This window comes from Gasterosteus aculeatus, chromosome 3 (genome assembly GCF_964276395.1).
Source record: "Gasterosteus aculeatus chromosome 3, fGasAcu3.hap1.1, whole genome shotgun sequence".
Taxonomy (NCBI): domain Eukaryota; kingdom Metazoa; phylum Chordata; class Actinopteri; order Perciformes; family Gasterosteidae; genus Gasterosteus; species Gasterosteus aculeatus.
This window is the reverse complement of record NC_135690.1, coordinates 13687972-13703693: the sequence shown is the minus strand read 5'-3', so window position 1 is coordinate 13703693 and position 15722 is coordinate 13687972. Positions and strand designations below refer to the sequence as shown.

Genomic DNA, 15722 nt, shown 5'->3' with positions numbered 1-15722 from the left:
TTATTAACCTGGTGTCTCTTTATCAAACCACAATCACTGAAATTAGAAACCAGCACTGACCTTTTAAAATAAAACATAGGGTACAGCTCATCATAGTCTTGTACTCTTAACTGTATACTTTAATATTCTTAAATGAGCCGTGACACTTTATGATTATGTGGGTTTTAGTCCATCTGGTCATTTGGCTTCCCAATATGACCATCCACATGTTGTCGGTCTCAGTAGCACGATGTGAATTAACCTCATGATATTATCATCACCAACCTAAAGACCAATAGTGGATATTTTACTTGCTGTTGACATTGATAAAACATCACAACTCACACGTCTATCCAAACCGTCGCACTTTCACTCTAATGCGTTCATCAAGCTCTTGTCCAGACGCAGAAGGCTCATGACCTCTGCTAAGTAAACAAAGTTAGCAATTAGCTGGTGAACCAAGTTAGCGATTAGCTAGTAAACTAAGTTAGCGATTAGCTGGTTAACAAAGGTAACAATTAGCTAGTAAACTAAGTTAGCGATTAGCTGGTGAACAAAGTTAGCGATTAGCTAGTGAACAAACGTAACAATTAGCGGGTAAACAAAGTTAGCGATTAGCTGGGGAACAAAGTTAGCGATTAGCTGGTGAACATGGCGGAGCATTTAGCCGCTGGAGGGCTGCTAAAGATATTGCCCTTGGGCGTTGGTGGAGGCCAGGAATAGACCCAACATTTGAGTGTACATAGGAAAATGTGACTTTATAAGGTAAACAAGTGACCACTAAAAGTAGCAGAGTCAGCATTCTTCACAATGTTCAATCCCAATGTCAGCGTCTACCTTCCCAGCTGTCTCTTCGCAGAGCAACGTGTCCCTTGAGCTTCCAATTTGGGAAAACCTGCTTACTTTCATTTGGACCCCGATACTCTTGTCAATGTAAATCAGGTGGGACTCTCGGGTCGATCGATGCAGACGTGAGAAAGGATTCACTCTGTACCCCCCAGGGACTCATCAATGACACGGGTCTATTACTCCACAGGGCGAGCAGGCGTGTGTTGAGGGGCTGCTATGAATTGCAAATGTGAAACGACTTACTTGCCGGCTATGCAAAGGCCATGATGTATTATAGCACACTTACAAAACAGACACACAACAGACAAAAAAAAACCTGAATTTGCTCCAAAAACAGACATGATCCGGATTCTAAAGGATTCCTCCTGAATCCGTGCTTGCAGCTTTAGCCCCAAAGGGGGCTACCGTCGTACCTTTTACGTTACGCCAGGAATTCAGCCTGATCTTTCACTCTGCTGTGTCGAGGGCAATAAAAACGTTATTTTTGTCGCCTTTCACCTCGTCTTTGTCTGGTGTTTAACGTTCGATTAGAGATACACTGTGCTCCAAATACGAGTCGTTAGACATGATGCAAGCCTGCTGTGTGGAGGAGACGCTCAGACTCCTGATGGAGAAGTCTGATGCTCTCCCTCATTTCCCTCCTCTCTTAGTTTAAGCTCACGGAGATTACTAAGCTTCCTGTGGGGATTTCAGAAGTTGTCAAAAAACCTTTATCAACCCCGGGCAGTAATCGTTAAAAAGTTCTGACTTTGTGTGCTAAGAGTGAATTTCTGCAGCACTTACCGCTTACATTGATGCGTGCACGCAGTATGCAAAGGGGCAAGTGAAATGTTTACATGAAGCCACGAGGGGAACGACGAGCCCGGCTTTGTGCATAGATTACAAAATTAAACAAATTAACCCGTGTTTTAGACGTTTGCTACAAATGCTTTATGTTGCTACGAATGCTATGTTTTCCTGTTTCCAGCATCAAGCTAACCTAAGCTAACTCTCAGTAAGAAAGGCAAAACAGTGGATACCTTTCCCAAATGTTTTGCTTTCCCTTTTAATAATGGCGCATTAAATAAACGTTAAAAAGGATAACGGTGCCATCTTAAACCTAGATACCCATTGTTCATTCTCTGCCGTTCCACAGCCCTTAATTTATCTCTCTCTGCTCATGTCAGGTCATTTAGGTTCACAACCCGTCGGCAGCCCATGATGAGCTGTGAGTTCCTGGCTGGAATTAAGTGTCGTTTGCCTCCTCATTGTGTGTGACATGTGGGTCTCAGCCCTCCGGTCGGAGCGCTTGAATTATTGAACGGGTTCTGTTGGAATGGCCCGACATTGACCCCGAAGCAGCGGCACAGTGTGAGAGGTGAGTCTGAATGAATCTCCCACCTGCAGGCCTTACGGTGCACGGCTCCATTGGAGGGTATTTGTGAGGACGCATTAATAAATAATCAGATGCCAACAAGAAAACTACAACAATTTAACATAGAGACGTGATTTGAGAATATAAAATTAAATATGCAGCTCGAAATGAGCTTTTTGCATGTAAAGATAGCTGGGAGGTAATATAACTTTTTGCGCTGTTCCGCTGAGAGGTTGTACTGTCACAGATGAAAAAGGACCCAAAGCCTCCGTCTCTACGGTCCCACAAAAACGTCACTCACAGCCTTTACACCACACAGGTGAGACGGTTTACATATGATTGCACCATATATTATGCCCCCTTTCATTGTACCCTTTTCTTCCACAAAGGTGGCATAAATCTGTAACTGTAGGTTTCCAAAGGCAGCGGGGCTCCATCTTAAGCTAAATTTGGAAAATGATCATCTCCTTGGCTGACAGCAGCGAGCGCCATCTAAATTCACCACTCTGTGTCTTTATATCTAAAGCTGAAACACTGAAATAAAAATGGAGAACTGTGATTGCAAACCATACGTTTACAATTAAAAAAAAAATCTACTGCGCTACCCTGCCACACCAATTTTCCACTTACATAGAATACCACTGAAAGGCATGTTCTCAACATGCTATTTAAACACAAAGGGAATTCCTTCCAAGCAGGTTTCAACCTCCACATCTGCCAAGCATCTGTTTCCTTACGTCTGCCTCCGAGCTGCAAGCCGGTCAGCTCTGTCTGCTACAGAGACACCAACTAAAAAGCATATAAACTCTCAGGTAAAAAGCCCTACTACCGTGATAATGATCGGTTCTGCAATCTTACATGGTTCCTACATCACTGCGCACCCCAAGACGCAGCAGTGCAATGATTTCTTTTTAGAAAAGTAGATAATAAGCCAGTGACAAAGAAATAAAAAAATGAGCATGTGAGAGAAAGGAAAGTGAACAACAGGCAGCACAAAGGCCATGAGGAGTATTGTTCTGTAGCCGAGTGGCGAGGAGTACGTTTTCATGTCATCTTCTGCGCTGCTGCAGCTCTCCGGGGATTATAGAGTGCCGCAGGAACGGGGCTGGGTTTTTGGTTGGATGCCTGAAAAAAGGTCCACGGTTAACACGAGTTTAGGAGATTTTAACGGTTTGTGAAATAAATCAGTAAATACCCCTCTCGTGAATTTCATAGAATAATTAGTGTCTATTTGTCAAGATTATCTTAAAGGAGCAAATGTGGAATTCTCATTAGCTTCTTTTAACTAGGGAGCGCATTTTCTGCAATAATCCAAAATCCTATGCAAACATTTTATCGTCTTTTTGTCGAGGAAAGAGGCTTCAGAGCGGGCCTATAAAAATATATCATCGCAAACATACTTCCTCCTTGTAGCAATCACTTTTGAAGGAATATGGTTTAATATTAGGACTAAAGCTGCAACAACTAATCGATGAAATCTCAATCGATTATTAAAAGAGTTGGCAACAAATTTTGTGTTGCGTAATTATTACGTCACTCAATGGGTTGCAGAGATACTCGCGGAGTGAAAAGAATAGAGCCGAGCAGACGTAGAGGAAAGAGCAGCCAGCAGCGGCGGCAGTTGTCTGTTCGTTGTGTAGATATTTTTTGCTTGGTCCCATATTGGTTATTATTGACAAGTATATTTGTCTGTGTTGTACTTCATCTCATAGCACTTTTCAGCTGTATTTAGATGCGGTGTATACATTTACTTGCACCAATGATAATAATTTAATGAATAAGCTTCAAGTGAAAATGGGGGGGGGGTGTTTGTGAGTGAGCGTTTGAGTGTAGTGTAGAGAACAAGTTGTGATTATCCTGTGTGTTTGTGGACTTTCTGAAGTTTTTTCAATGTGAATTTGAAATTCTGTTTTAGAAAAAAGGGTGGAAAATAAAGCTTTAGTAAAACATTTTTTTATCCGATTCATCGATTAATCAAAAAATAATCGAGCGATTGATCAAAATGGTCAAAATAATCATTAGTTGATGCCCTAATTAGGACACACTCTTATTCACTTAATGAAAAGCTTGAAACCACGATATATAGTATATTTGTTCAATATTAGGCTACAACCAGCGCATAGTTGGCCAAAATTAACAAAGTCACCCTTTTAATGCGTTTTAATCTTGTTTTGTCGAAGAAGTTGAATGCGTGAGGTGATGTATGGGAACACCTTTTCCTTGAGCTTACACAATCACACCTAGAAGCGGCTTTGGTTGAGAGTCTCTCAATCGTTTTGCTACTTTGACCTTCAGGTCAGCACATAAAACGGTTCCTCAATGCAAGAGCTGAACTGATCTGAATGAACGGAGGAAAACAAATAAACCCCGGGAGGCTTTGGTTCCGAGGTCGCTGACGAAAAAATGATGAACTCACTGTTGTCTCACAAAGGAGATGTCTGTTGCTTTCCCAGACAAGAGTGCATGCCCTGCTCCCTCTGCTCCCTCTTCCACTCGACTGCAGCAAACTGTGGACAATAAATAAATATGATCTTCAGGGCCGTTGGACAACAGTATTGTTTATACTTTCTGCTTGTTCTAGACTTATTCCAGCAGTGGAAAGCAAATTCTCTCTTGACTCTCTTTTCTCTGACCTTTTTATAATTTTCTCATAAAAAGCCAAACCCAGTGAAAAGTCCTGCTATCTTGAAGAGAGTGAAATCAGCCACACTTCAGATGACAATTATGTTTTTTTTTTCTAGTGGAAAGCCCCAAATGTTCAGCTGAAATGTGTTGCATGTTTGACAGCAATCTGACAATATTTGGGTCAAATAGATGTAAACAGTCAGACCTGTGTAGTCGACTTCCATCCAACATCCAGTGCTGCACGAGTAAGAGATGCAGAAACATAAGAAATTCATACTGACAGGAATATTGTGGGCAGCAGATTCTTCAAAGCAAGTGCTCAGAAGCCTGTGTGTGTGTGTGTGTGTGTGTGTGTGTGTCAGTACTTTTTCATCCAGACTTTGGTCAAAACCATTTAACACAAATTTCTTCATATGCTTTTAAAATGAGCATGGAAAAGGAAACGGAAGAAAGCTTAAAAGCCCAAACACAGCGTAAAATTTGAGGTGAAATAAGATTATTTCCTGGAGCAATTTCAAATGACGTCTTATTTAAAGCCAGTAACTGGTATGAGGTTTTTTTAAAGCAGTAAAAAAGAAAAACAGAAACAGTCAAATTTAAATGTTTGAGTTGAGCTCTTTTCTATTAAAGTAGGGACATCCTAAATTATAAATAAACCCTGAGGCAACAAAGCATTGACAGCATAAAGGCATCTGAACACAAAAAAAAACACGTATCTAAAGTAACACTAAACTTAACTCACTGTGTGTCATACTTCCATTAAAATGTTTTAAAGATGCCATCTGATTTCTCTTTTCTTAGCTCAAAGTTAAACAGAACTGATTTGATTTTTGTGCCGCTGAGGGATTATTTCCTGAAGGAAACCCTCCTGCAAAAAAGAAGTGTTATTCATGAAAACAGCCCTCATGAGACTATCTCTGGCTTCCTATTTTTGCTTAAAATTATCTGAATTCGGTTGCACGTGCAGAGAGCTGCAACACATCTTCTTCTCCAACGCAAAGTCTCTGGCTCTCCGTTGTGGACTGAAGCTCACTGAACAAGCACCACATCAAATGCAACCGTAATACGTTGCAGTCTGTGTTTGTGGCGAACGACTTCAGATCTGCAGATTCTATCTCCTGGGATTCTTGTTTAAACAGTGTAAAAAAAAATGTAGCCAATTCTGTAAGTCAGATAGAGAGAGTGAATGTTTGCCATCCTCCCTTTGAAACTGCAGAGCGCGTACCGAAGCTTTTCCCTTTCGACTTCTGACGAAGCGACATTAGACGGCCTGTACGTGCGCTGGATCCAAAACATTCCGCGCGACGCACAAGCGAAGGGCGACTTGGTCTAATGAAAAAACAGAGAAGCTAATTTGCGTTAGCTGATGCTTTTTCCCCCCCTCCCCTCCTTCTTTCTTTCTCCTCATTGCCATTCATAGACTGCAGGTTCAAGTGGAGGTAACGATATTCCAGCGCTCTCCGGAGGCACGCGGTGGTGAGGCCTCGCCGTCAGCACAAACCTCGCCCTGGTGCTGACTCAGGCGGCTCCCGGGTCTCCCTCGCAACCCTCTCAGGAGCCGCGTTTGTAGCAAAGTCAGCTGAAATCGTTGTCCGGCTGAATAACAATAATGGAGTCCAGTGCGATTTAATTAACGACGGCCATCACTGACGCCTCAGAGCCGCGTTCGACCCCTTCGCCTCCCAATAGTCCGTCTGTCTTATTTTCTGTTTCCCCTCTGCTTATCAGCGTCTCACTGAGTCTTCGTCCACGGGTGTTTGTCTCTGTCCGGTATCCTTGTGCAAATATCCAACATGAACCATGGCTTTGCCCTCGTTCCCTTGCCCACCCCCCCCCCCCCCCCCCCCCCCCCTCCATCGTTCCGGTTTAACCCGCGGGTCTCATCCTGTCAGGGCAGCTCACTGTTATTCAAGGCCCAATTGCATCCGAAAGACCACCAATTCATTACAGAGCACCTAACATTGATCAGATCACCTGACAACCGTCAATATCTCCCTTCTCTAATGGTGGAAAGAGGGATTGTTGAGATGTAACCAATGCCTGTTGTGGTCCGGCTCACTGTTCATTTATTTAATGTCAATTAGACTCAGAGCTGAGAAAACAATTAAAGACAGAATATTTAACTTATGAGCTTAAAGTTGTATTCCCGATTGTGATAATAAAAATTTTTAACATCCCACACACACACTTTAATGAAGAAAACGTTGGCTACATTTACTTACTACTCTAGTTGAGTCTAGCTAGATCAGGATTCAAACATTTCAAATTTGCACTGAAGAGGAAAAGAGGATGCTCATTTAGCATTGCGCCATTCTCAAAATATACATAGGTTGAAATCCTACTTCATGGCCATTGATGTTGACACTTCTGACAGACAACCAGCAAGTTCATTTTAAATAACTCACTAATATTTTAAAGAGATCTAAGGCTAATGCAGCAACCAAAGACATCTCTCAAAGCTTTTGTCTACCGCATCGGGACCTCTGATGCCTCCAACTCTATAAACCAAAGCAGCAAGTGGGCTTAATCTGATCAAACACAACAGTTGCTTCCATCTAAAAAACTGTCTCACTGGCTGCAGCCTCTTGGCAGAGGAAGAAGCTCTTAAAATGTCTCAGTGCAATTACTCTCCTGCAAAGCTGCATGCTTTTTGGGGCCTAAAAGTAAAGGTCAGATTTATTACATGTTCATTGTTCAATCCCTGCAGGGTTTCTCTCCATGTTGAAAAAAAAAATGCGGTATAGTAAATAAGCAATTTAAAGAAGATGTGATATGATAATGATATGACAGTGAGAGCTCACCCAGCGCCGACTTTTTCAAATGACTCTCTCTCTCTCTCTCTCTCTCTCTCTCTCTCTCTCTCTCTCTCTCTCTCTCTCTCTCTCTCGCTCACCTTACACACCACTCATGCGCTCACACCCAGTTTATCATTTGCATTTTCCATCGTCGCTACGAAACAGCAAATATAATACGGAGCGTAGATCGGTCCACCAGACATAGAATTCACGTGTAGCACAAGAGCACGAGTGCTCCAGATTGCTAGATGCAGGTTACGGCTTTGGGGTGTCGATGTAATGCTTCACTCATTTTCAGCCGTATTGAGGACCAGGTAAAGAAAATGAAATCCTGAGCTTCATATTGCTACTCAACACTCTGTCAAGACTCTGTCACTGGTGGAGGGAAAGAGGGTTTCCCAGAGAGTTATTAAATCATGTTATATCAAGTAGTTGTGTCAGTCAGGCCTCTAAATGAAAGATGGATTTGGGATTTAAATGATTGCTCAACTCACAGAATCAGAAGCTTGTCATTGGCTCTTGATAATGTTTACATGTACGTATGAATTCATCTGTTTTTTCTTAATTAACACAGCAGTGATAGAAGCAGAAGGCTAAATGCAAAATGTTCCAATGAGACTACCTGAAAGGCGCTTAACTTAATATCATAATGTTTAAAATCCACAGCAATTATTCTTCAGGGAGGCGTGAAATTGATTCCAAACATTTTTCTTTCTCCTCTTCACACTGTCTGATCTCTGCTCCGCTGGGACGACCTTTGATTAAATTTAATTTTGAGCAACAACACTTCATGCACCTTCTACATCTCACCCGAAGATAACACACCTTCATCTTCAATTAATTGTTCAGCACTGTTTGGATTTTCTTTTATAAATGTCTTGACCTGTGTTTGTCTAACTGATGCTGGATAAATATCTTAGTGTAATTAATATTATTTAATAAGGTTCTGTGGGTTTTACTTGTTATTTAATCTCTTTTTTTAGTTTTTTTCTTTGGCTCAAACCTTAAATGATTTGTTCTTCTTCTGTCAAACCTGTTTATTGTTCAGAGCAGAAATTGTGTGTGTGTGTGTGTGTGTGTGTGTGTGGCGAGTAAACAATATGCACAATAACCATTTGATCATAATAATTATATCAGAAGTGACGGGTTGATTTTCAGCGAAATTGTCATCCTCTTCAAAACATCTGCACATTTTTTCATTACTTCAGAAATCACATCTTTTCAGTCAGATAAATGTGATTTTCCGTAAAAGATCAAAGGGTAATTTTTTTTTTTGTAGTACATATAATGCGTCCAACACAAGTTAACAAGTACTGTTGTTAAAATAGTTTACACACTAATAGAATTATATTTTTCTATGTGAACTACAGTTCATTAGGTATCAACTATGGTTCCAATCGTGCATTCATTTACTGACAGTTGTGACAGCAGGTCGACAGACTCAGTTTCTGTGGCGTCAGGAGATCAGCGCCACTTGCTGGAGGCCGTGAGAAGATACCAAAGCAAAAGTTAGTGACGTGCATTACATCTTATTGCCAAAATAATTTTTATTTGGAAAAAGTAATGTATTCATTGGATTGAGGCAGAGGGATGCATCCTAGTCCTGATTCTAAAATGTTCTTGAAAAATGCAATATTTCATGAAGTTGTTGCCTTTTTTCTTGGAAAAAATAGTACATTGTGCTTCTACAGAGCAAAGGACAGAGTCATAAGAGGCTCCCGCTTAGTTACTACACTTAATTTCAGTTTAAAATGCTCAGAATGCAGCTGATAATAAAAACTGAATTGAATAAAACTGAAAGTCTGTCTTGCATCAGATAGTTTGGATTCCAGTACGATGGGAGAACTCGGCACATGTTCAAACTTTACAGGACAGCAGCTGCCATTATGAACATGCCTTCATGGTGTTTTCTTGAGGGCATGTTGTGTTCAGGTAGTCATTACTGGGCCTGGCTGTGTGTTATCTGGCTTTCAACCTGTCAGAAACAACAGCAGTTGGTCTCCGTGGGGAGATGCTGGAGAGTTGGTCATTGAAAAGCAGACTGCAGACTTTTAGCTCAAGGCTACAGTTCATTCTTGATGTACAATGTTTCAGCTACACGGGGGAACAGTTTGTCATTTAATATTGCTTAAATCAAGGTCCTTCACATTTGAGAAATATGGTTATATACCAACCAAATAGTGTGTTTGTGGTTGCATTGTCATTATCAGCTACATTTTGCATGATGCATCTCCTCAAAACACACATTTTGGAGATTGTGTGAACATATATGTGCAGATGCAGCAACAAAGAGCTGTTTTTAATATTTGGTGGGACATAAACAGGAGCCAGTTGTCTCAACTGTTTGTCTGCATGTTAATTGAAACATCTGGATAGTAATGTAATCTGGATATTAAAAACAATTAATTAATTAAACAATTTAAATAAGATTTTAATTTATAATTTTATTTGCTGTTTTTAATTGTATTTTAATTCCTGCATTTTATTTCACTTTATTGTATGAAATGTTATGATGTGAAGCACTTTGAGTCTGCCTTGTGTATGAAAAGCGCTATACAAATAAAATTGCCTTGCCTTGCCTAATGTAATAAAATGCTGTGTGCTATAATGTTGTATGTTTACTTTTATCTCTGTCAACCAGTAAAACAAAAATTCTGAAGTTTTTCAGATCTTTTCTTTTACCTAGAACTTCATAAAAATGAAACAGATGAAGCATTGTGAGATTTAGAGTTACAGAAAAATGTGAAAAACATTAAATAGTTGAAAACAGCGAATGTACAACAGAAAAAAATTCTTTCCCACTGACACAGATTGAAACTACCCCTAATCTATCACATCTATACATACAACTCTTTTCTACAAACATACACACACAAAGTATTTAATACACAAGCTCCACATGTTCTATGTTGAATTATTCCCTTTTTATTAAAAACTTAATTTTCTGGGAAAATCTGATTCTCTATCTAAAAGCTGATTGATATAACAGTTATGTAACTGATTAATTGATGACGTGGTGACTGGCCGCGCTGCGTGAAGTCCATGAGAGACGACGGAGTGCGCCCCACTTCTGCCGGGTCGATCGTCTAGCAGATGCCGAATCTGTGGTTATTTCTTCTTTATTTCTACTTGTGCTGGCTCATGACGCCCCTGAGGAACTCATCAAAACGTGAAACGGAGGCTTCCCCGGCAGCTTTCTCTTCTCCTGCCGCAGCCCGGGTGGCGCGGCGCAGTCGGCAGTTGTAGTCGAGCTCGGGGTCGCAGTCGGGGTCGGGCAGGATTATGCCGCCTTTGCCTGGCTTCGGGGCCTCGACGCTGGCGGGCGCGGCAAACTTGGCGCAGCTGGGGTCAAACGGATGGCAGAAGGGCTTGGCCGGGGCCCCGGCGTCCGCCTCGGAGCCGGGCTCCAGCGGCGTGCAGTCTTTGTCATAGTGCACGTAGCAGTCGTGGCCGTCCCTGGTCTTGCCGCGGATGCCCAGCTTGTAGCGGACCTGGTTAATTGATTGATTGATTCGTGGGTGTTTGGTTTAAAACAGATGCAAAGCAGATCATGGATGACAAGTGAAAGCATCGTGCAACACCTTTTTAATTTCACTACATCATTTAATAAACCCAAGAAAAAGGAATAGACACAGAAGAACAACTCAAAAAGCAGGATTAAGCAAACGCTAGATCAAAACATTTAACTATCGATTTCTAGTAGCAGGACTTCAAATTCAGACCTGGTGCTCAGCGGGCCTGCGCAGGGCGGCGGCGGCCGTCAGTATGCACAGCGGGTTCTCGCGAGGATCGCAGACCAGTGGAGCGGCGGGACGTGCGGGCTCGTCCTGGGGCATGTACTCCAGCACGGGCTTGGTGAGACCGGACAGCTTGGTGGCGGTCAGAGGGTTGCAGCCGCCATCGAAGAGCGGGTTGCAGTGTTGCTCTTTGGGGGCCTCCCCTGCGGCAAGCGGGGCGGGAGCAGCAATGTTGGCCGCGCACAGGGGATCCACCGCTGGGTCACAGCTCGGGTAGAGCAGGTGGTAGAAGCCAGTGGGGGCTTTGTGCACCAGGGGGGGCATGCAGTAGGGATCCCGAGGGTCGCATTTGAGCGCGGCGTAGGATGGCGCCGGCCCGGCGGCTGGGCGGTAGCCGTAAGCTGCTCTCAGATGATACTGCAGACACTCCACGTCTTCAGGCCTGCAGATCCTCAACAGCTCGGACCTCTGCTCGGCGCTCAAGAAAGGCTCCAGGACGGGGGCGTAGTAGTAGAAGCCGGTGGGGCTCTTCAGGGGCATGGGCAGCATGGGAGTGAGGATGGGGGCTGGTACCTTAGCTGGAGCTGGCACGGGCTCCGGGGCAGCAGCATGGGGGACAAGGGGGAAGAGGCAGTAGGGGTCGAGGTAAGGGTTGCACATCCTGACAGCAGCGGACTTGATGGGGGCGGGCATCACCAACGTAGCCTTGGGCTTGCTGGTGGACTCGGAGATGCACTCCGGGTCGTCGGAATCGGCACACGACTTGTAGATTTCACTGAGGTGCTTGAGGTAGTGGTTGAAAGTTGGGTCCTCCTCTGACCTGTGCTTGTTCTGCAGGTAGGCCACGTACAGACGATCCAGATCCTCAATCTGAAATACCAGTTAAAAGGGGGGCAACATGAATTGGTTTTGATTCCATGTGATTTACAACCCGCCGAGAACTAAAAAATAATCTATAAGACTGTATGGGGAGCTCGAGATACCAACTAGCACACATTCTTTGAGGAGGAATTCTCTTTTTCACCACACACAATTGTTACTCATCTATACAGATGGATTTATACATGAAAGAGCTCTCTCTTGCATTGCAGAGTAATTTAGTATTTTAAGATGGACATGGCATCGTTGTACTTTCATATTGTTATTATAAAAAATCTTTTAAAGGGCGTAAAAAAAAAAGACGTGAAGAACTCTCTATAATATTCCAACTGGTTGCGAGGAAAAACAAGTATATTCATCCTAATCCCCAGTGGGAGAAGCTGAATAATTCATCTGAGAGAAACTCCACTCACTCCCTCCTGGTTGTGGCTCTGCATGAAGTACTTGTACCATCCCCAGAAGTCCGGCAGGCGCTGGTACTGAGGCAAGGCAAAGACGGGGGCGTTCCTTCTGCTGCGAACCAGAGGCGTCTCCACAACACCAGCAGACACGTCGGGTACTGAGAGGAGAGGAGAGGAGGAGAGGGAACAAAATAAAGCCTGAATGTACAAATGGCGTGTGAAGACTCAGTAGATATGTTTTCATTTGTGCAGTACAGAATATATGTGTGTTATGAATACATATACCTGAAACATATGAATTTTTGCGTTCTTAGCAAGAGTTAGATGAGAAGATCGATACCCTTCTTTAACGGGTGAAGAGATTTTTGAGGTTAGTTCGATTCCTCCAGAAAGATTACTTCTTATTATTAATGAAACTTTTCAGCTCTAGTTTGGACGTAGTCATTGTGACCACTAAACAATAAATATATCATGTATATTGTGCTTACTGGCAGAATAAAGAGAAAGAATATTGGTTGAAGAGTCCTTCATAACTGGCCATGATTTAGGTTTTAAGGGCCCCTTTAAACGTGTCCCAGGTGCCACATCACAAAGGCCCTTACCTTCCTCCTCCCCGCGCTGCTCCACTGGAACGGCCCCCAGAAACTCTGTAAAACACGAGCAGCCGCCACATCAGCAGCAGCAGGAACGTGAGCTGACTGGCACCAGATGTTGAGCTTTCCCTCGGCATAAGGGAAACATAAGGGAAAATGCCGACCTGCTAATAAGCCCCCGGGGGGGTGAAACGCGGCAGGTGCCGGGGCTCTGGCGCCCGGGCAGCATCCTGCAGAATTAACCCCCCCCCGCAGACCCTCACGTGCACGACCCGTCAGGCTTTGGGCTGCAGCCGTGGAGCTCGTGCAACTACTGAGGACGTGTAAAACGAGTGGGCCCCCACAAAAAAAGACGATTAACAGTGGGAGGGAGTGGGCATGTGTGTGTACATCTCTGTTCAGTCAGCTGATTATGGTGGAAACTTTCTGTCCTTCTAAGTTATTAATGTGGAAAATCTGCCAAATTTGGTGGGATACATTTGTTTTTATGACTCTAGAAATATTTACGGGCTGCCCTGCAAACCAGCATGGCATGTTGTTTTAGTATTAAGAAGATGAGGATAACAGTGTCTGTTTTAATGTGTGCCAAAGATTCATGTGCCAGTGCTCAGCGACAGAGACGGCATTAAATAAATCCCTGGGTCATGAGCCCAAGAAAGAGGAACTCAAATCCTTGACTTAAGTAAATGTATCAAAGTAGTGGTGTACAAAACATGAGTAAAAGTATTGTAATCAAAACTCAAGGTCAGATACAAACCTCAGCAGAATGTAGTTGTCATATAGTTTTCCTTACGCATCAATGTTAAAGTAGCATTTTAATCAAAATGTTGAATACATTGTACTGTGTTCTGCATGTGTTTTGTATTCAACCACTGCCAAAATAAGAGTCCCAAAAAGCTATAAAAAATAAAATAAATCAGATTTGTTTGACACATTGAATTTTTTGTGAAATATTGAGTAATTTTTCCTCCTCGGGCCTCATAAAATCCTTCAAATGAAACAATCTGAGAAAGTGATATCACGCTTTATGTAACCTGCGGATAGTGGGTTGTAAGTGGACCGTGAAACCAGAAGGGTTGGGGACCACTGGTCTGGAAGTATCACATCAGAGTATCACTGCCACACATGCTATTTATCATTATGTATTAATATTGCCAACAACATTTATAGTTCTCAAAATTACTTCCTAAAACTGTTGAATGAAAACGGTACTTCAGGTAATTTGAATTTCCCCAAATACCTAAATTTATGAAGTGACTACATCCCTTATGTGCAATAATAAAAACCAAATCTTTGTGACAAAGGCCAGATAAAGTCATAGGTTCATTCTGAATTAAACGTAAAGATCAAGTCTCACCTGGTAGTAAAACGATGGCTAACAGGAATCCTGTGTGGATAAAGAAAAGCGAAGGTCGTCCAACACGAGCCATCTTCTGTTTTATGTGATTCTGAGGCAAAGACATTAACAACATTCACAGACAATGTTATAACAGAACTGCGACGAAGGCTGCACGATAGAATATGAACTTATGGCATTGCATAATAAAACAAATCAACCCAACGAGACTTGTTTGTCTTGTCGTTTGTTCAGCAAACAGTGATACAGAAAATAAAGACAATGGCACTCAGAACGAAGAGATTATTTATTATGATAACAGAATGTCAGAATTTGAAATGTTTCTCTGTTTAGTCACAGTTTCACACTCACAGATCTGAAGACTTTCCCACAATTCATGCCTTTGGAGTGGCGAGCAGTTGCATTTTCTCTACGAACTGCACATTCATAAACTCAAGCTACATGCAGCATTCACACCGTTCCTTACCTGCAAAGGTGCTGACGTTCCGGCCTCCTGCGATCACCTCTGGATCCAGTGGCTCCCTCCGGATCGAGCTTCTTGAGGCGGGAGGGGGGGAGGGGGCTTGCTGCAATGTGGTTGACTGAACTGTCGAAACCCTTTACCTGTGGGACACACAGGCAGCGAAACATTTTAAAGGAGCCCCCCCGATCATTAAAAACAAAAAGGCATGTCATCCGTCTCCGGCATGCTGGTGGGCGCTCCGGGATTGGCTCCTGCGCTGCCATCCGTCCGACCAATGGGGGTCCTGTAATTAGGAGAGTTGAGCAGCACGACTGCGACTCGGTGGAGAAAGATTAACAAGGTGCCATTTAGTGCCGCGTTTCTTTCCTCACGGGTTTGGAATTTGGGGGTCAATCCACCGGTGTCCAAAACAGCCGGTGGATTTTGAGATTAAGAATTTGAATTGGAAGGTTGGGTGGGCGCAAACTAAAAACCTGGAACCTGGTGAATCCAGCTGTAGGTCTCTGTCACAGCAGGTCAGATTGATGAAGAAGTGGCTACTGATGAGGAAGCAGTGGAGCAAGAAGGTAGTCCTGATGTTAGATACATAACCCAACAGTAAATAACAACAACCTCCTCTTCTCATCCCAGTGCTTTGTACGCGTGTTCCCCAGGACATAAACTGCATAGAATAAAAAGAGTATTTCTATT

General features: G+C 43.0%; 1 protein-coding gene across 1 annotated transcript; it reads right to left on the bottom strand.

The window, feature by feature from the left end:
* Positions 1 to 10254: 10254 nt before the first annotated feature.
* Positions 10255 to 15172, bottom strand: and2 (actinodin2). Its single transcript, XM_040171976.2, has 6 exons — positions 15036 to 15172; positions 14570 to 14660; positions 13222 to 13266; positions 12632 to 12777; positions 11325 to 12209; positions 10255 to 11093 (listed from the first exon to the last, which is right to left on the bottom strand). The coding sequence occupies exons 2-6, from the start codon at positions 14640 to 14642 to the stop codon at positions 10728 to 10730; spliced, it is 1515 nt and encodes a 504-aa protein (XP_040027910.2). The 5' UTR covers positions 14643 to 14660; positions 15036 to 15172; the 3' UTR covers positions 10255 to 10727.
* Between the last annotated feature and the right edge of the window lie 550 nt (positions 15173 to 15722).

What these genes read in the sequence shown, in the direction of transcription:
- and2 (XM_040171976.2), bottom strand. Translation starts at nt 14,642, where the DNA reads ATGGCTCGTGTTGGACGACCTTCGCTTTTCTTTATCCACACAGGATTC. An exon ending in AGCCATCGTTTTACTACCAG is followed by an intron (nt 13,267 to 14,569) that starts GTGAGACTTGAT and finishes CGTGTTTTACAG; the next exon opens with AGTTTCTGGGGGCCGTTCCA. An exon ending in AGAGCCACAACCAGGAGGGA is followed by an intron (nt 12,210 to 12,631) that starts GTGAGTGGAGTT and finishes CTGGTATTTCAG; the next exon opens with ATTGAGGATCTGGATCGTCT.